We start from the raw sequence: 20,370 nt of genomic DNA, 5'->3' as shown, positions 1-20,370 counted from the left end.
AGCCTCAATAATTCCTGTGTTGTTTAATTCCCCCCCTGCCCCCCTCCTTTGCTGGTCTTGCAGTCCCTGATTTGGAATAAATTATCACTGTCCTTAATGCCATGAGCACCTTTTTAAAAAAAATCCACTGGAAAATCCAGCTAATTTCCTTTGGAAAGTCTTCATTCATTTCCAAGGGAAACGTTAAGGAAAGATAACCCAGTTCCTTGGTTTAAAACACTTTCTAGATGCAGCTTCCATGTTGTCATCCCAGAAGTCTGGCTGGAATGGAGATTCCATTATTTTACCAGGACTGGCATCACGTTGAACTGTGCAGATTGTAGCTATACAAGCATTTCCCAGAAAACGGCATCTTGCCTCAAAGGTTCCTACCATCCTAAATAAGTTCCTCTTCAAAATTGGGGGTGGAGGGAGATCCCAGTCCTGGATGGAACAGACAATGGCTCAGCAGAGAGAATTACTCCTTAAATCTTCGATTGGCTTGAATTTTCTTGTAGTAATTTTCAGTTTCCTCTGTTTGCCCTTCCTTCTCTCCCACTGTCAAAGTGGCCGGCTTCCTCCGTAGCGTTGATTCCCGGCTGGCAGCACCCATCATATTTTCTGCAGGGATGGCCTCTGCTGACACTATAGGAGCACTTCCTCCCATTCCGGATGCAATGTTGATGGTGGCCACACTGCCGTACCGTGGCTCGTCCTGTTCTATATCACTGACGGAAGAGCCAGGAGAGACGCCAGCACTCTTGGCAGGGCGGAAGCCACGATAATCCTTGCTCATCTCATTGAGCTCATAAGTGTCTTGGATATCAGGGACTTTCTGGGTAGCTTTCCATTCCCAAGGCCCATTCCCGGAAGATAAATGAACCACAGGATGATGAGGGGCATGGGCGTCAATGGTGACAACACTGGAGCTATCTCTTTCTGATGGAGAGCGGTACTGGGAAGAATCAGAGCTGGTTGAAGAGGAGGAGGTCTCTGAATGCTTTGGTGTGACTGACACCATCCCCTGTTGTTTTGACATGGCAATGACCTGCATAAGACGAGGTGGATTGGCCACCCGCTGTGTGGACCCTTTTTCTGCCATCATCATCCATTTTGCCCTCACAGCTGAGCTGCTTTTGGGAGAAATGTTGGCACTAGTGTTGGCTTGGCTCTCCTCTGGGATGTGTACCAGTTGGGAAGCCCCGGGCCTCGGCTGGATGAGAACTCGCGGGCCCATGGAAGCTCGTTCAGCCGTCCGGGCCTGGACTGTTGGGTACAAGGATGGGGGAATATGGTCCTCCTCTTCACCAGCCAAGGAGTCTGAGCCAGCTCGCCTGGCCACTTCCTCTGCCAGCGTCATGCCACGCCCTTCTACTGATTTCTGCTTCCATTCGGTGATCAGCTGTTTTGAACGAGAGGCGTCTACGGGAACGTGAATGGTCATGTGGCGACGAGAGGGGTCATCCATGGAGGGGGTGTTGACTCGCGGCAAGGTATTACTGAAAGTGACCATATTCTCCTTGCCCATCGGGCTACGCGGGGCCAAGAGATCCACATCAACGCTAGCCCGTTTCAAACTACCTAATGAGTTTTTCTCTCTCTGTACCTGCCGGTTCATGCCCTCCAACCGGGTCTGGGGGTTGAGTTCATCAGTGCTGACGGACTTGTTCTGATGGTAAACAGAATCATGACCACGCTGGGTGAGGGCTCGCAGGGCATCTTTGGCTGGGGGGTTGGAGGGGGCCTTCTCTGTTGGGGCTCGAAAGTTGCCCACAGCATGGTACGCCTATATGTGTCAAGAGAAGGTAAACATTACAGGCTAAAAGAACCTGAAAATGGCAAGAATGAAAACACACATCTTTCCCATCTGTTCACTTTTTCTCATCCCAAAGGGTAAAATTTGGCACAGACCTCAGTGATTCTACACAAGGAGAGACTGCATGACTGTATGTTTCTCCTCATCAAAGACTCGCTGAGGGTGAGTTTTTACAAACCTGGAAGGACAGCGGTTCTAGCCTTGCATTTCCCAGATGTGCTGGTTTTTTATGTATATATTTTCTATGTATATATACATATATTTTCTATATATGCTTTGTAACAGCAACATAAAATCTCACATCCTCTAGCCCAGTGTTTCCCAACCTGTGGGTCAGGACTAGAGCTGGGCACGAGCCGAAATACAAACCAAAGTTTGTCACAAACTGGGCTGTTTTTTAGTTCACAAACTGGTGGTTCGTCGGAGGGCATTTCTGACGAACTGGCCGTTTGTTTGGTTCGTTTTTCGGTTTGTTATTGCAGACAGCCTTGCGCTGATCAATCAGTTTCCTAGGCAGCGGGGGGGATGGGCTTTCTGCAGACCTGCTGCCCTGGAAGTGACGTATTTACAAAACAAACAATCTGGTTTGTGAACTGGGCAATTTCGTGCCAGTTCGTGGTTCATGAAATGCGATGAGCCACGGACCGCAACAAACCACAATTTTCCTGGTTCGTGCCCATCTCTAACCAGGACCCAAAAGTGGGTCACGAAGCCTTTGAAAGCGGGTTGCAGGCCAGCCATCCCTAATGGAGGCTCTTGCCCTTTGCACTCTTCTCTTTCTCTGATCTTCTTCCTTACCAGGTTCTCACATTCGCACCTTACCCTTTGCAACAATAATGCTGGGGAAAAAGCTGTCTGGCGACTAATAATTTTACGATAGTAGCTGGAAGAAGTGGAGAGGGGGCAGAGGCTGAACAGTAGGTGGGAGCTGTTCAGCGCATTGAGAAGTGAGAGGAGGAGAGAAAGATGTATGTGAGTGCAAACTCTGTCTTGGAACTGCTCCTTAGCAGCCCAACCTCCACCCAACCCCCCCGCCACGCTCTCTTTGCCAACATGTGTCAGCTTTCTGCATCTCCTCAACCCAGCACCCCCTTCCCCAGTGCCTTCTCAATCTCTTGGTCCAGCCTGGGATACAAAGTAAATTTGGATTGGGGGGGGGGGAGTGTCACCGTACCAAAAAGGTTGGGAACTATTTCTTCAGCCAATAAGATTTAGGGATGCATGAACTTACCAGGTAGGCCGCAATACCAGAGCCTATCAGGAACCCCACGTAAACGTCAATGGGATGACTGCGGTACTGAGTGATTTGTGTCAAGCCACAGATGCCTGCTGCGATGGCAAAGGTGAACACCAGGATCGGCTTGAGGAGCTTGGTGCTGTCGGAGATGATGGAGTTGAAATACATCTGGAAAGGAGGAGGCATACTTGTGAGGGGTTATTGGCCTCTCTGTACCTGAGGCTTGCCATCTCAGACATCTTGGGCTGGATCAAGTTTGCAGCAGTGAAGCCACACCACAAACAGCAAGTGGGGCAGGGGGAGAGACAGATAGGGAGAAAGTGGGAGGCAAGAACAGGATGGGCGAGAAGGTGGTACAGGAGAGAAAGAAAGAACGAAGAATTCTCCCACAGTTGGTTGACGGTGGATGGGCTGTTTATGCACAAGAGAATATATTGCCCCAAATATTGGCGCCTTAGCCCATTTCTGTTGTAAAACTCTTTCACAAGCTACTATCTCAACGATTCTCAAAACAACCTGATGAAGCAAGCCCTTAATATTTCCATTTTGCAGATGGGTGGAGGGAAGCAGAAATGGAGACCAGGGTGGGGATTAGAACCTGGGCTTCCTATCCGAGTCCCACAGTCTACTTCCCCTTGTTCCCTAATTCGGGGGTTCCCAACATGGTGCCTGCGGGCACCATGCCACCTGCTGACAACTTTCCTGGCCCACCAAATGTTTTTTGAAAGTGGGTGGGGCCAGATGGAGCACTTGCCCAGCAGGGCTGCTGGCAACTGGAGATCTGATTGGTTGGGCAGATGAATATTGTTCCAGTAGCCTTCATCGTGTTGACTTTGATTTTATTCTCTCTTTTTCCTCTTTCCCAATGTATTTTTTAATATTATCCCTCTTCTCCCATACACTTATGTATCTCCCGGCTCTGTTGCCCACAGTTCAGGCTAACGTACAGCAGGTATGCTTCTGGCGGGGCATGATGACTTCACTTCCTGAAGTGACATCATCACGCCAGTCACGGGAGTGTCCCTCATTTTTCAGGGTAAATTTTGGCCCCAAATGGGATGAATTGGCTCCATTCAAAGAGCAGGTGCCAGCGCAATGACATCACTTCTGGAAGTAGCATCATTGTATCATCTCCGGGAAGCCTGCATGCGTTTAAAGATCTTCATCTCAGTAATAATAACAACAACAACATTCGATTTATATACCGCCCTTCAGGACAACTTAATGCCCACTCAGAACAGTTTGCAAAGTATGTCATTATTATCCCCACAACAATAATCCCCCTGTGAGGTGGGTGGGGCTGAGAGAGCTCCAGAGAACTGTGACTAGCCCAAGGTCACCCAGCTGGCTTCACGTGGAGGAGTGGGGAATCAAACCCGGCTCTCCAGATTAGAGACCCGTGCTCTTAACCACTACACCAAACTGGCACCAAAAGCAATGGGTTTCCCCTCCCGCTGAGAGGCTATAAGAACCTGGTAACCCCAGTGGCTCCACCTCCTGTGGCAGCCATTTTGTTGTTGGATCCACCTCCTGTGGAATCCATTTTGTAGTTGTGCCCACCACCCTATGTCAGAATTGCGAAGGTGACTGACTGCAAGTTCCAAAAGTTTATGTACCCCTGCTCTTATTCCTGGAAGATCCTTTGCCAATTCTCCATGGCACCACAAGCTTTAACTAGCAGGTAAAACTCACCGAAACATAGACAGCAGCGAAAGCAGACAATGTGGCATGCTGGGAGGGGAATGTTTTCCTGGAAGGAAAAAAGGAACGGTTGTACTAAGAAAATAGAATTACCATCCTTTGCAACAGTCTACGTGATTTTAAGCTGAAGCATCACTGATAATGTACATGGAGAAACCATGAACCCTGTGAGGAGGAGGGGCTATGAGCCAGTTTTGAGGTGGGAAATAACTCTTTTATGCGATGAACAGAAGGATGCCATGAGAGAAGTTAGATTTGTTTTGTTGGCCTTGTAATTGAGTTAGGGTTGCCGTCTCTGGCTTGGAAAATTCCTGGAGATTTGGGGACAGAGCCTGGGAGGGCAGGATATAATGTTGTATATAAAACACCCCCAAAATGCCATTTTTTCCAAGGAAAGTTATCTCTGTAGTCTGGAGATCAGTAGCAGTTCTGGGAGAACTCCAGGCTCCACTTGGAGGCTGGTGACCCTAGATCCAACTATAGTCCCCAGACTCTCAGACTAAAGGCAAAGAAACCTGTGAGTGTTTTCATTGTTTCAATGATCCAGTGGATATGTTATCTGGCTCCAGATTCCTAAAAAAGAGGTAGGTCCCCTCCTGTTCAAGATAGACCGGGCAGTTGGCTAATTTTTTTCATGCACGTTGGTTTAACTGAGCATGGTTGGACATCAGATATTAATTATCATTGGGGTTATTTTTCAATTCGATAAGCCTTTATGGGCATATAACAAAGAAAACAGGATGGTACAGAGGTCAAAGAACAAAATAAAATATAAAAACAGTTGCGTGATGTCTACGGTTATTTTTGAAACTTCTCCTGACGCAGCTTTATAGCGAGTTGTAAAAACTTTGCTACCTTCTCAGTTATATGGGAGGAGAAATCATTTAAAAGACAGTAAACCTTGTGGGAATCAGAAGAACCCATCATATTAGCTAAAATAGAGCGTAAATATTTAAAATGAATATTGGCATAAAAAGGACAATAGAACATGCGGAATTGTCTCGATACAGCAGCTGGTATTACAAAGACTGCCTGGCTTTGTATTCTTATCTTTTGAAATCTGCTGTGTAAAATCGCAAATCGCAGATGGCAAAGCATTAAATCTAGCTAGAAAGCTCTGCGTTGTTGTGGAATTTGCTGGGTCTAAAAGTATGGGTCCATATGACCCACTACTAATGGAATCTCCAAATTCAAAGGAGAGCAGGTTTTATTGACATACTGTATAGATTTTGAAATTCAGTATCCAAGGTTCTACGTTTAATCATTTGATATGCCCCTGAAAGCGGGAGCATAAACAGTGAGTCCATATACTCATAGTAGTGATTCTTCTCTCAATATCTGGTAGCCAACTGGACATTTCAGACTCTGAGAACATTTGGTAAGTAAGGCTAGAGGAGTCAAAGATGTAGCCAATATTTAACAGTCATAAGCCATGCTTTAGTTAAAACAAAATTTAGTCAGGTTTCTAAACAGAGGGCAGCGTACGGAACACAAGGAGGCACACCCAGAATTTTCCGCCCAAATTTAGACTGGACACGTTCCAGAGAACAAATGAATGCAGTTATCCATATTGGGGTTATTTGATTGCTTAGATTTGTGATCCCTTCATTGGAAAATTGCCCCAGAAAGTGCAGGGGAGAAATGTAATCAGCCAGCTGTGGTGGAGAGTTTGTGGGGTATAGAGGTTTAAAATAAATGGCAAAGAATTATTGAGTAGCATTGCTTATCTTTATAAACATGCAGAGGAACTGAAATTTCGCAAGGTGGTTCCAACAGCCCTCATTAAATAGCTTAGAAGAGCTACAAAATCCTTCCTTCTCTGGAAAATCGTTCACTTTCTCCTTTCTGCCTCAGTTTCACTCTAGGGCCATTTTCACACTGCTTACTGGCCATGGAACATCGCGCTGAGCTCCCGAAATGACAGCGTCTTCCTGGCGCGATTTCGCGTGACAACTGCCATCCTGGGAGCTCGGTGCGATGTTCCGTGGCCGGTAAGCAGTGTGAAAATGGCCTCAATTCCTGTCTTTCTAAAGATGACCACCTGGCTTGAAAATCACTCCATCAATTCTTTTTTTTTTTAAAAAAATTTTTTATTGGGTTAGAACATTAATATTTTTACATTACATTACATTCAATTTTTCCCTAATTTTCCGTTTCTAACCCCCTCCCTTTCCCCCCCTTTTGTTGACTTCCAACAGCTTTCCCACCCTCTGTCCCTTTTCCCTTACTTCTATTAATTTCCTCTGTCTAAAACAAATCTATATTCTCCATTATATTAAGCAGTACATCTTTAACTCTTTTACTTATTATACATCCAAACTATACTTCTTTAGATAAACAATTTATCCCATTTTCCAATTTTGAATATTTCTATATATCATAAACCATAAAAATTTCCCACATTTAAATCAAACAATTTGATTTGTTCTCTATATATTAATCATTTCTTTTTTTTATAGTATTTCTATATAACTCATCACATAGTCAGTCGTTTTAACTCTTCTATACATTCAGTTTGGTGCATATAAGTCTTATCAAGTAAAAAAAAATATTGTTAATTACTCAATCCTCATGTTTAAACCGTTAATTATTCTCTATCAATATTCTATCAATTAACCTTTACATATCTATATATATATCTCAATCAATTAATTAATCTAACTGCTTATAAATTCACATTTCTCTTCCTCCCCCGGTAAAGTCACCCCTCTCTTTTATACTTTTATTGTACTTCAGTAGTTCTCAAACTGCCACAGTTTTCCTCCCACCTCCCACTTCTTCTCCAGATATTGTTTCAGCTTCTCCCAGTCTGTGTTAAACTGCCCTGAGTCCAGATCTCTCAGTTTTCTTGTCATCTTGTCCATTTCAGCCATATACAGCAATTTGTAGATCCAATCTTCAATAGTTGGCACTTCTAGTACTTTCCATTTCTGCGCATACAAAAGTCTAGCTGCTGCAGTCATATAAAATATCAACGTCCTATGATGGGCTGGAATTCCCTCCATTCCCAAGTTTAGCAGCAGGAGTTCTGGGTTCTTATTTATTTGAAACTGTAAAATTTCACTCATTTCTCTTATTATTTCCCCCCAGAACTGCCTAGCTACCTCACACGACCACCACATATGATAGAGGGAGCCCTCATGCTTCCTACATTTCCAGCATTTATTAGAAGTGTTCAAGTTCCCTAGCGCAATCTTCTTTGGTGTCATGTACCAACGATAGATCATTTTAAAAATGTTCTCTTTAATATTAATACATGTCGTTGTCTTCATTGTAGTTTTCCACAAGTATTCCCATGCCTCCATTGTTATTTCTTTATTGAAATTTATAGCCCATTTCACCATCTGTGTTTTAACTATCTCATCCTCAGTGTACCATTTCAACAATACTTGGTATACCTTGGATATTCTTTTCTTGTCTTCTTTAAGAAGGGTCTGCTCTAGTTCCGAGTTCTCTGTTCGTATGCCCCCTTTTGCAGAGTCCGAATTATATAAGTCTCTAATCTGTCTGTACTGGAACCAATCATAGTTAGGTGATAGTTCCTCTTGCGTCTTTATTCTAAGTTTAGATACTTCAGTTTTAGTTATTTCTTTGTACGTTAAACATTGTTGTTCATTATCAACAGCTCTCGGATCTATCACCTCATATGGAACCACCCACAAGGGGGTTCCTTCTTGTAGGTAAATTCTGTACTTCTTCCAGATTATATATAAACTTCTCCTTACAAAATGATGCAGGAACATCGAGTTGACCTTTACTTTGTCATGCCATAGGTATGCGTGCCATCCAAAAATTTTTTTATATCCCTCTAGGGCTAATAGTTTCTTATTCTTTAATGTCATCCACTCTTTTAACCAAACTAGGCAGATTGCATCATGGTAAAGTCTCAGGTTGGGCAGTTGCATTCCGCCTCTTTCCTTTGCATCTTGTAGAACTTTTACTTTCACTCGAGGCTTCTTGCCTGCCCAGACAAAATCTGATATTTTCCTCTGCCATTTTTCAAATTGCTTAGAGTCTCTGATGATTGGTATTGTCTGTAGCAAAAACATTACTCTTGGTAACACATTCATCTTAACTGCTGCAATCCTGCCCAACCATGACAAATTCAGTCTATTCCATTTGATCAAGTCTCTCTCTATCTGAGTCCATAATTTTTCATAATTATTCTTGAACAAATCTATATTTTTTGCAGTCAGCTCAACTCCCAAATATTTCACCTTACTAGTTACTTCACAGTCCGTTGTTTCCATTAACAATTGTTGTTTCTGCTTAGTCATGTTTTTACATAATATCTTTGACTTCTTTTTGTTAATGAAGAAACCTGCCAAGTCACCAAACTCCTTGATCTTATCTATCACTTTTGGCATGTTCTCCAATGGATCTTCTACAATTAACATTATGTCATCTGCAAATGCTCTAACCTTGTATGAATAGTCCCTTATTTTTATTCCTCGTATTTCCTCATCTTGTCGTATTTGTATCATCAGAATCTCCAATACTAAAATAAACAACAATGGAGATAACGGGCAACCTTGTCTTGTTCCTTTACTAATCGTCAATTTCTTGGTCAGTTCATCATTCACTACAATTGCTGCAGTCTGGTCTCTATAAATTTCTTTAATTGCTCTGATGAATCTTTCTCCCAATTGTAGCTTTTCCATAGTGGCAAACAAAAAATCCCAGTTTAAATTGTCAAACGCTTTTTCAGCGTCTACAAAGAAGAAACCAACCTCTTTATCACAACGCTTGTCATAGTATTCAATAGCATTGATCACTGTCCTTAAATTGTCTCTTATTTGTCTGTCCGGCAAAAAGCCTGCTTGTTCTTCCTCTATGACTTCCGAGAGCCACCCCTTCAGTCTCTCCGCCAATATCTTCGCAAAAATTTTATAATCATTGTTAAGTAATGATATAGGCCTGTAATTTTTCACGTTAGTCAGATCTTGGCCCTCTTTTGGGATCAATGATATATTCGCTTCGCTCCAAGTGTCTGGAATTCTTTGATCCCTAAAAATTCCGTTCATCACCTCTTTTAGGAATGGTGCCAGTTCGTTGGCCATTGTCTTATAAAATTTAGCCGTAAGTCCATCTGGCCCTGGCGCCTTTCCTAGATTTGCGGATTGTATTGCCTTACTTATTTCCTCATCAGTTACTTCACTGTTCAACTTATTTCTCCAAGCTTCCGAGATCTCTGGAAGTTTGGTTTTCTCCAAATATGATGCTATTGATTCTTTGGTTACTTCTTTTTTATTATACAGCTTAGCATAGAATTTATAAAAGGCTCTACTAATGGTAGTTTGCTCCAGGTACGTTTTATTTTCTTCACAAATTTTATTTATTATTTTCTTTTCCCTTTTCTTCTTCAATTGCCATGCCAAATATTTCCCAGGTTTATTAGCACCCTCAAAAGCTTTTTGATTCAGTCTTTTAAGGTTCCACTCCAATTCTTTATTACTCATTGCTGTTAACTGTTCTTGAAGAATTTTGATTTCCTGATGTATTTTCTTTTTCCCTGGTCTCTTTTTTAACTGTACTTCTTTGGCCTTTATTTTCTCCTCAATCTCTTGTCTTTTCTCCTCTTTCTTTTTCCTTGCTCTGCCATTTAAGTCCATTAGTATGCCCCTTACAACCGCCTTGTACGCGTCCCAAACTTTACTGGTTGGTACTTCTTTATTCACGTTGTATTGTATAAAAAACTTTGTCTCTCTTCTCAATATTTCCATATTCTCACTTTCCTGTAACAAGTCCTCATTTATTCTCCAGGCTTTCCTTTTTCTCCTTTTTCCAAATTTCCACATGATTGGATTGTGATCTGAGCCTACCATCGGCATTATTTCTACCTCCTTAGTCCATAACGCTAAGTCCTTTGAGGCCCAGATCATATCAATTCTTGATAATGTAAGATGCCTTGCAGAATAAAAAGTAAACTGTTTGGTTTTAGGATATTCTCTCCTCCATACGTCTTCGAGAGTCTCTTGTTGAATCAACTCAAAAAAAAGCTTTGGCAATAGTCCTCTTTTCTTTTGTGCTGTTGTAGTCTTTTTGTCTAGTTCCAAATCTGTCACTCCATTGAAATCTCCAGCAAGAATTATCTGGTCATATACAAGATCGTCTAAATGCTTCCTTAAATCCTCAAAGAAGCTTTCCTTTGCACCGTTAGGTGCATAAAGTCCGACTACCAACACTCTCTTTAAATTCCAATTACATTCCACTGCTACAAATCTAGCTTCCACATCTCTCATAACAAATTTTGGCTGCAGCTCCTCTTTTATGTACAACACCACTCCTCTTTTTTTCTTGTTAGAGGCCGCTACAAATTCTTTGCCCAATTTTCCAGATTTTAAATATTTTACATCCTGTTTTCTAATATGGGTCTCCTGCAAACAAACAATATCACATTTTTGTTTTAGTAGCCAATGAAAAATATTTTTCCTCTTATTCGGTGAGTTTAGTCCATTTACATTCCAAGATAATACTTTACACTCCATATTCATGGTTTTGTTGGTAAGTCTTTTTCATTGTCCTTGATAAATCTCTCCATCTCCCGCTCAGATCTGATGCGTTTTTTTGCCCCTCCAAACTCAAAGGACACTCCTTCCGGTAACTCCCATCTGTATCTGATATTCATGTCCTTCAAAGTCTGAATTAGCACTCTATATTTTTTCCTGTCCATTAACACTGATCTGGGCAGTTCCTTCATTATAATAATCGTCTTGCCATCAATCTCCAATGGATCTTGAAATTGTTTTGTCACAATCCTCTCTTTCATGTTTCTAGTTGTAAACTGCACAATCACATCCCTTGGTAGTTTCCTCTGGGTTGCAATTCTCGAGTTCACACGGTACGCCACATCTAGGATAGCCACAATTTCCTCCTCCTCCTTCCCCAGGTAATCAGCCAACACCTCAGTCATCTGTTCTTGCGCTGACTTCCCTTCCACTTCTGGCAGACCACGAAAACGAAGCTGCTTCTCCATGTGTTTAGTTTCTGCAACTGAAATCCTCCCCTTCACCAGTCTCATCTCTGTTTGTTGCGTGTCTATTAAATTCTCCATCGCGTCTTCTACTGTTTTAACTCTCTGCTGCGTTCCTTGTAATTCACTACTAATCGTTTCCACGCCTTTTTTCACTTCTGACAGCTCCGACTTTACTGTCTGTGTAACTTCTTTGACCTCTTTAATAAGCTCCAATTTCGTGTCCTTAAGTTCTTTCATCATGTCTATAAGTTTTTTGTCCAAATTTTCTATTGCCGATTGCCACTCTTTTTTCGACATCGTGGGGCTTGCTTTAGCTCGCTCCCACGAATCTGCTCTCTTCCTTAGCTCCGTGGCGTATATTTAAACGTTTTCCTTTTTTTCAAATGTCCCAATCTTTGCCAAAATTAATTTTTTGTATCCAAAATGTCGGGCGTCTTTTCTCTATGGTTTCTCTATATTATTGTAATCCAAGATGGCCTACTTCCTCTTCCGCTGAAGCCGCGACCCTTCCCCTTTAAAAAATGGCGATTCCCTACTTCCTGTCCGTCGGCAAGGGCCGCTTCCCTCCAGCCACTCTATTGTTGTTACGCACTTCCTGTCTCCCGTCTTCCCACAGCAGGTCTCGCGATGGTGTCTTTTTCCCACAGCTCCAAAACCACAGGTATTCAAAACAATAGTCCGATTTTTGCAATAACTTCTTTAAATTTGGTCTCTTTTAAAATACAACTCCTGCCGAGTCTTCACCTCCTTTTCACTAGTCTGTTGCAGTTTAAAAATCTACTTTCTTTCCTCTCTGTTTTTATCAATCTGTCCCGTTTCAAGAGATAGCGATCTTTACCTTCTCTTCAACTTTCTCGGGTTGTAATCGCTGTTTCGATCTTAAATTCTCCTCTCGACTTCCCTCCCCGATCGAAGCTTGGGTATGTAGGTCTTATGCCAGCCGAATTGGCCCCAAAACTGCCGCAGAGATTATAGCCGACCCGTCGCAAGGTGGGACCTCAAGGATCGGGGGGGAGACTCCTTGTGTAGAGCCCCCCCTCGTCCGAGATCTAGCTCACCCTAGGGTCTTGAGCGTTCTTTGCCTGCTCCCCGCCTGAGAGCAGTCGGCCGCGGGTTATTTTCACCCCTCCGGCCGGTTAAAACGGCAGTCCGGTCAGCTCCGCAAATGGAGCTGCGTTAGACCTCCATGAATCCCAAACCGGAAGTCCAAAATCACTCCATCAATTCAATAGCCACTTTCTTACAATAGTCCACTCTCTAATAACAAAGTCATTAACCCACTAGCGTCTTTGTGAATATGGTGCAGGGCAAACCTGCCTAAAGAAAGAGTTGCGACCAATCTTAGCTATATAGCTGCAAGATAGCCAGGAGGGCCTTATTCTTGGCCTTTGCACTTGAGACATGCTCCTAAAATCATAATGTTTGAAGATAAAGGGCTCTTTACATCCATGGCAACCAAATAAACAGACTACAGCAAACGTGGCTCCTACAGGTCTTCCGGTGTCTGTCTATGTGATGGTGTCAAAGGAACCTCCTAGGTACTGACATGGATCAAAAGTTGGGAAAGGGCCCTCAAAGGATGAATGAGAAGAGATTTCACTCTAGAATTCCTGTTCGAAGGGAAGCAGGCGGCAGATCCCGGAATGGACTTACCTGGCAGAAAGGATGGCGTGCTGATCTTGGCCTGAGCAAATATCCTGAGTGATGTACGGGTTGGAGTCACAGGAGATTCCCAGGAGAGTGTAATTGGGTTTACAAACAGTCAAAAAAAAGGGAGCATGGTAGCCCGTGGCCAGCTGGATCACGTCAGTCACCAGGGCTGTGGCGCAGAGGCCAAAAACATGGACACCTACAATGAGAGTTGAGGGGAGTTAATTTCAGCCAGGGATAGGCCTCTGAACTGACACAGAATGGCAGGATTGAGCCCCGGGGAGGGGGGGGGTTGTGCAAAGGACTAGTCTTTGGGCATGCAGAGCCGCACCCTATCTGGCTGGTATCTCCCCTCCTGGCCTAGATCTGGCTCTCGGTCCCGCTACATGGCTCCCCTGCCCTGCGGCCTCCGAGCCTCACATTGCCAGTGGTGGCTGGAACAGGCCACCAGGTCCACGGTGACTCCGGGAGGAAGTGGCTCCTGATTCCCTAAGTTATTGGGCAGCACATGAAACAGTCGGGCAAATGGTCCATGTCTCTTACGCCACATGGAACACAAGGACCAATTTGCAAAGCTAGTCTGAGGGCCAACGGCCAACTCCACCCCCATCGCTCCCCCCAGACTTCCTGGGAAAGGGTGGGAGGCCACAAAACTTACCCACAAACCTGACTGTCCTGCGCAGGAAGGAGTTGAAATTGCACCCGCCAGCGTTGATGCTTCCTTCAGAACCAGTGCGCCCTTTCAGCTTGGACTGGAGGCAGTACACGAGACCTTCCCCGACCATGATCTGTGTTGGGGAGGGAGCAGAAAAATCAGAGTTGCAAAACCTACCCCACGCCACCTGCTTCTCTTGGGTCACGCACCTTCCAAGCAAGGTTTTGTTTTGGGGGGGGGTGAGGGTGAACCCTTTATGATTCCGATTGGATGAGCTGCTGTGATGTCACAGAGGTGCTTGTCTGTCAGCCAGCAGAGCCGCTCCAATGTCAGAGAGGGATACAGCAAGCAAACAGAAATAACAACAGTGCTTATATACCACACTTCTAGACAGATTAGTGCCTCACCCAGAGCAGTGAACAAGTTAGTGTTATTATTATCCCCACACTACATCTGGGGAGCCAGGGCTGAGAGGAGTGGCTCACCCAAGGCCACCTGCTGAGATCAGGACAGTGGTGGGATTCGAACCAGCAGAGTGCTAATTCATAGGGAATGAAGGAGGGAAAGTTGGGTGGGTAAGAAGGGAAGACAAACAAGATGGAGAAGAGACGGTAGGCAGCTTGGAAGGGAGAAGCAGTCCAGAGGGAGGAAAGGAAGGTGAGAAGTCGTGAGGGAGGCATCTGAGAGAAGACAGAAGAAGGGACTGGACAGACTCTAATCTGGAGGTCCAGGTTTGATTTCTCCACTCCTCCACTTGGAGCCAGCTGGGTGACTGTGGGTCAGTCGCAGCTTTCTCAGAGCTCTCTCAGTCCCACCCATATCACAGGGCGATTGTTGTGAGGATAATAATAACACACTTTGTAAACCGCTCTGAGTGGGCGTTAAGTTGTCCTGAAGGGCAGTATATAAATCAAATGTTATTATCATTATCATCGTTATTTTCATGCCTTGTTTCCCTGCATCAAGTTTTTTGCCTCATAAAGTGGCACCTTGGCCGTTTCCACAGTACTTACCTTCATCCGGAACGTCATGGAAAAACCGTGGAAGATAGCGTCTTCTTGCGCAAGTTTTGCACGACGTCGTATAAAACTCATGCAAGAAGACGCCATCTTCCGCAGTTTTTTCGCAACGTTCCGCAGTCTTCCAGATGAAGGTAAGTAGTGTGGAAACGGCCCATTATTCCCCAACGTTATCTGCACATCAAGTAAATGGCAGCAAGTTTCCTTCTCCTCTGCTTGGCCATGTCTGAAGCCTTCTACCAGCTGCAGCCTTCCTCTGGCCGAAGAGGCTTTTATTATAGGAAGGCCAGGAGCCAGAATATGGCTTTCAAACATGGCCGAGTGGGGTAGGAGACATGCCAACGTATGCAAAAATACTGTCTACGTTGTAGACAGACGTCCACTGCAAAACATAAAAACAACCAACAGGTGCTGAAAAGGACAGACAGAATCTGTTTGCAGTGACAACGCAAGAAATCAGAAAGACGCGGGAAAAGTCACCTTCCGCCGCCCCTAGTGAGCCCCCAGCTACTCACGGATGCTGCAGGAGCTGCAAATGCCAGGCTGAGCAGCATGAGCAAGGGAATCATCTCCTCATTCGTTTCCACATAGGGCATGGAGAGCGCTCGGTCATAGCACTGGAAACCCACTTTGGCAGGCTTGAAGAGGTCCGTCAGTTCCAAGAAATACAGAGTCACAATGGAGGAGGCCACAATGGGCAACTGAAGAAGGAACAATAACGGTTAAGGCAAGAGGAGGTGGGGGCATTAGGAACCCTGAGGTTTGAACCTAGGACCTCATGGTTGGAAGCTGGGGTTTCATCTAGTTAGGAAGTCTAGCTCGCTGGCCAACCCCACCCTACCCTTCTGTTCCTCTTCCCAGCTTAAATTCTGGAAGGTCTCCTGTAAATTCTCTACTTACCTCCACAAAGTAGAAACAGGGAAGGAGCGTCATGCTGTCTTTGGGGGCTTTTGACTTGTCCTTTGTGGAAATCATGGTGTCAGAGGTGGGATCTGGAGGAATGGGGGTGGGGGGTCTTGCTTCAGGTTCTGCTGGGGGATGTGATCAAAAGAGAAAGTGAGGGGTGGAATTTACCGTGATGAGGCATTAATGAGAAGAACGGCTGCTGCTGAAAATGGCTTGCAGTTCCTCCCTCCCCCAGATGGGGCTTGCTCACTAAAATGAAAGGTCCTGTTGTGACCTTCTGCCCCATACGCCTCCAGTGATGATGCCACCGATAATGATATCAAGAGGAGCATATTGCTTGGAGATAGTGCTGCCCCTGATCCCACCGGGCTCAGAAGCTTGGAGGAGGTGGGAGAATGGCTCGGCACAGATTTCTTTGGCAGATAAGAAAAGATAAGTGAACCAGCACTAAAACTTGGGAGACCTTTTGGAAGAAGACCCTTAATCACCCCACCAATCAGCAACCTCCTTCTTCTGCTGGAGATAGCAGAGGGCATGATGGTAGTCCATTCAGCAGTGCCCACCCTGCATGGCTTCAAGCTAGAGCATCATTCCTTTAAGTTCCCTGCTATGTTGCTTGGGACAGGAGACTTAAGGCACTGCCAGGGTATATACAAGCTCCCTCATGCTTTGGGTTTTTTTGGTGCAACTTCTGCTGCTCCTGGGAGCTCTCCCAGGTCCTGATCTTGAATGGCTGCCTGTGAACCAATTTTGCCCTCCAAGGACTGCTCTTTTATAGCACGTCTGGTTTGAGATCAACTCCCCTAGTCCTTACCTAGCACTTGGGAGGCTTTCAAAGTGCACCCAGAGCTCAGGCCCCCTAGCTGTTTGTCTCCTGCTGGAAAGAAATCTGCTGCAGTGAACATGGACCGAGTTTTTGCTTCTCCTGCAGCTAGAGGTTGAGTCATTCAAGTAAAATCTGCCCACTGACACCCCACACGCACCCACACGCGCATGCTGAGCTGCCCTGAAATAGACAGCAGCTCACAGCTGCAATCGTACATTTCCAAACCAGCAACATAACTCCATGTGTAGTGCCTGGAACAAACCATGCTTGGCCCACAGACATGTGGCTTATTGCCACTTGGAGCACATCTGAGGCCAAAGGGAAGTGGTATGGCTCTTCAAAGCAGACCCCCTTTTTCTTTAAAGTTTGATCATCTAATTTAAAAACAAATCCTCAATGTATGTCTACATACCTGTGGCACCTACTAATCCTCCCACAAAATACCACCATACCCTCCAAAGTACAATAATTCTCATATTTTTTGCAGCAGGTGGAAAAGGTGCAGTGCCTGCCGTGTGCAAGCACCTACGAAAAAATCAGTGGTTTGGGGATCCTATAACAGAGGCAGGAAGTACTCCCAAATATTCAGATGGAAGAAGCTGCATGTGCAGGGGGACAGATAGTCATTTGCCACTAGCCCTCATAGCAGATAAGATGTCTGCAAAATTGTTTTGACTAATACAGTCCATAAATGCACCCCTTCCATGCATGAGAGTACTTCTTCTTAGCTCACTCACCCTTCTCTCCAGTAGAAACACAGATTAACATCAGACCAAAGTTCCATCTAGTCCGCTATCATGTTTCCAGCAAGAGACAGCCAGACATTTCGATAGGAAGTTCACAAGCAAGGATGGAAGGCAATAACCTGTTTTGCCCTCACCCTCAATAACTGGTATTTGAAGGTAGGCTGCATCCGAACATGGAGGCTCATGTTCAAATGGGATGCAGCATTAAGCAGACAAGTGTGTCTTCTTATGCAAAAGGGGATGTATCCATCCTTTCTTGGCATCCCCTTCTATTCCAGGCTTATCCTTATCCAACCTGCCTTGTCCACACTAGCAGAGGAAAGGAAGGGCTGCTGCAGCCCCAGTACCCAAAACCATTTAATGGAGGGGGGATACCAGGGCTTGGGACTTTGGTTTTCAAAGCAGGGGCTCTGCTACTGAGCTTCCGTGCATGCCGTCCTTGTTCCCCACCATGCCCGCTCATTCCTCCCACCTCCCATTGTCATTTTATGTACTTTCCCCCCTTTTCATCACCCTCCACCCCCCAAGGAGTTCCCAAATCCAGTTCCATCTGGAAGAAAACGGAACGCAGGCACGAGAGGCTTAAATTCTGTTGTCAATATTGATCATGTTATTGGAAGGTTTTTACCCCTTTCTGGAGGTGCATAAAATCTGCCACCTGAGCTGAATGCTGCCATGGTGGACTCCACATTGATTCTTTCCTGCCTTTCTCAGTCTTCTCCAGATTCCACCTGAGAGGGTGTTGATAGTCCCTTCCACTAAGGGGTTCCCGTGGCACCCCAAGGGATCCCACTACAGACCCACTGGAATGGCTTGCTCTCTGGATCCCGAGGGGGCGTTGCAATCAAAAAGGGGGGCACATAATGCAATGCCAACACAACAGGCCAACCAGCTGCATCAGAAAGCTCACATGCACTGCAGGAAGGCAACAGGCGTCCTCTTGTTATCCAGACTCAACATCTAAGATTGCTCCTGAACAAAGAGGTTTAATTTAGCTGCAATGGCCATTAATAGAATCTCTCGGTCCCTTTGTATATACATACTTGCCTAGCAATCATATTTTATCCTGCCCTTTCTCCAGGGAGCTCAAGGGTCTCACCCCTTCTCTACACCTTGTGGCAGTGAGTTCCATGAGCTTGTTACGCATTGCATGAAGAAACACTTTCAGTGATTTCGTCAGGTGATTTCCACTGCAATTTTAATGTTGGGGAGGGATTCTAGCGAAACAACATTCTTTCTCTGTACAGCATATTTTTATAATTCCCAACTTTATGCATTTTCATTTTCCCCTTGCATTCTTCTGGGGTCTGGGGCGGCTTTAAACTAAAGAGAGAAATAAACACCAAGGATGCAGAATATCCAGGTAAACAGGGATTTAAAAACAAAATGCCAGTAACTTGAATTCAAATCCTCATTCAACAGGGACTAGTTTCTTTAAAACAAACCCCCAAATTAGATAGGGTCTGAAACGGTCATGAAAAACACCTCCTCTGATTTCTGGGCAAAGTCGCCTGATTCTACAAAGAATGGCTTGTTTCTAGATACCCAGTGAGGCGGCAAAGACGCTCGTCGTGTGCCCATGAAGTCTTGCGTCATTTGACTCTCCCAGGGTTGAACCACAGCTAACATGATGCTCAGCTACAGACTCACTGTGGGTGGTCAAAGGATGACCCCTGACTCTAAGCCTCAGTTGCCTCCTCTGTAAAATGGGAACAGCAAGGATGGTGTTGCAAAGGCAAGCAGAGGCGACAATCATTTTCGATGTTTAAAAACGCACCATCCAATGAGCCAACCGATTGGATAATTAATTACAAGCTAATTTCATTTGAGGGCGGGACAACTCAGCTTCCACCCAGACTGGGATCCTCTACTCAAAATCAGAGAAGGGGGTGTTCTGCAAAAGTCCACAAGCAGGGCAGCAGCTCTGGCCCATTCTTTGGCCCCAAGGGTAGACTTGTCTTGCAAATGGAGGCTCCATTTAGCTATGATGACTAGCAACAACTGAGAGAGTGAATCAAACCAAAGGCGACCAAACAGTTTTATCATTCTGCCTGCTCTAGAAGCTGGGCAGTGAAGGCAGAGCCTTGCCCCCTAGTTTGTTCCTAGTGCCCATTGGTGGAGGAACCTGCCCTCAAGTCAGAGCCCATTGTTCGGAGGTGAACTGCCTCTGAACCTGGAGGTTCTACTAAGCTCTTATGGCAAACAACTAGAGCACAGATCAAGATGGGCAGCCGTGTTAGTCTGTCTGAAGCAGTAGACAAGGGGCAAGAGTCCAGCAGCACCTATAAGACTTAACATTTGTGGTAGGGTGGGAGCTTTCGTGAAGTATGCTGTGGCTCAAGAAAGCTCATACCCTACCACAAATTTTGTTACTCTTGTAGGTGCTGCTGGACTCTTACTCCTTTTCTACTGCTACAGACAAACTAACACAGCTGTCCATCTTGATCTACAGCCATGGAAGATATCACATTTAGCCGTACGGAATGGAAATCCACAGGCCTAGAGCACAATCTACCTATGCTCTTCCTTTTTTTCAAAAAAGCCACCGCAGCGAGCACAGCCTAGTGGCCGCGAGTTCCGCAGGCGCTCAGGTCGCGCACGGCAGCTGCCGCGATTCCGCGCGGCCCTTTTCCCAGCTGAAGCTCCGCCGGCTCTTTCCCCCCTCCGGGGGCGGGAGCGAGGCGGCAACAGCTGTTGGTGCCGCTCCAAAGCCGCCTCTTCCTGCAGGGAAAGCCCGTCGGTGCCGCTCGCCGCTGCCTTTTCCCGGAGCCCCCGCCCGGCCCAAGCCCCCCAGCCCCGGCCCGGCCCGGCCAGCCGGGAGGGCAGCGGCGCCGCGCACTCACCTGCCCGGCATCTGCA

The 20,370-nt window shown here is 45.4% G+C and overlaps 1 protein-coding gene across 1 annotated transcript; it reads right to left on the bottom strand.

The window, feature by feature from the left end:
• Positions 1 to 457: 457 nt before the first annotated feature.
• Positions 458 to 16,008, bottom strand: PLPPR3 (phospholipid phosphatase related 3). The gene is made up of 7 exons (XM_054979255.1): positions 15,934 to 16,008; positions 15,549 to 15,734; positions 14,018 to 14,147; positions 13,363 to 13,558; positions 4,725 to 4,782; positions 3,027 to 3,200; positions 458 to 1,765 (listed from the first exon to the last, which is right to left on the bottom strand). The coding sequence occupies exons 1-7, from the start codon at positions 16,006 to 16,008 to the stop codon at positions 458 to 460; spliced, it is 2,127 nt and encodes a 708-aa protein (XP_054835230.1).
• Between the last annotated feature and the right edge of the window lie 4,362 nt (positions 16,009 to 20,370).

Source organism: Eublepharis macularius, chromosome 5 (assembly GCF_028583425.1).
Source record: "Eublepharis macularius isolate TG4126 chromosome 5, MPM_Emac_v1.0, whole genome shotgun sequence".
In the NCBI taxonomy this organism is placed as follows: Eukaryota; Metazoa; Chordata; class Lepidosauria; order Squamata; family Eublepharidae; genus Eublepharis; species Eublepharis macularius.
The sequence above is the reverse complement of the archived record's forward strand: the minus strand, read 5'-3'. Positions and strand labels throughout refer to the sequence as shown.

Excerpts from the sequence above, each read along its gene's own strand:
- PLPPR3 (XM_054979255.1), bottom strand. The coding sequence starts at position 16,008 with ATGATTTCCACAAAGGACAAGTCAAAAGCCCCCAAAGACAGCATGACG. Across the intron at positions 13,559-14,017 it reads CAGGACAGTCAGGTTTGTGG|GTGTCCATGTTTTTGGCCTC; the intron begins GTAAGTTTTGTG and ends CTCTCATTGTAG. Across the intron at positions 1,766-3,026 it reads CTGGTATTGCGGCCTACCTG|GCGTACCATGCTGTGGGCAA; the intron begins GTAAGTTCATGC and ends TGACACATATAG.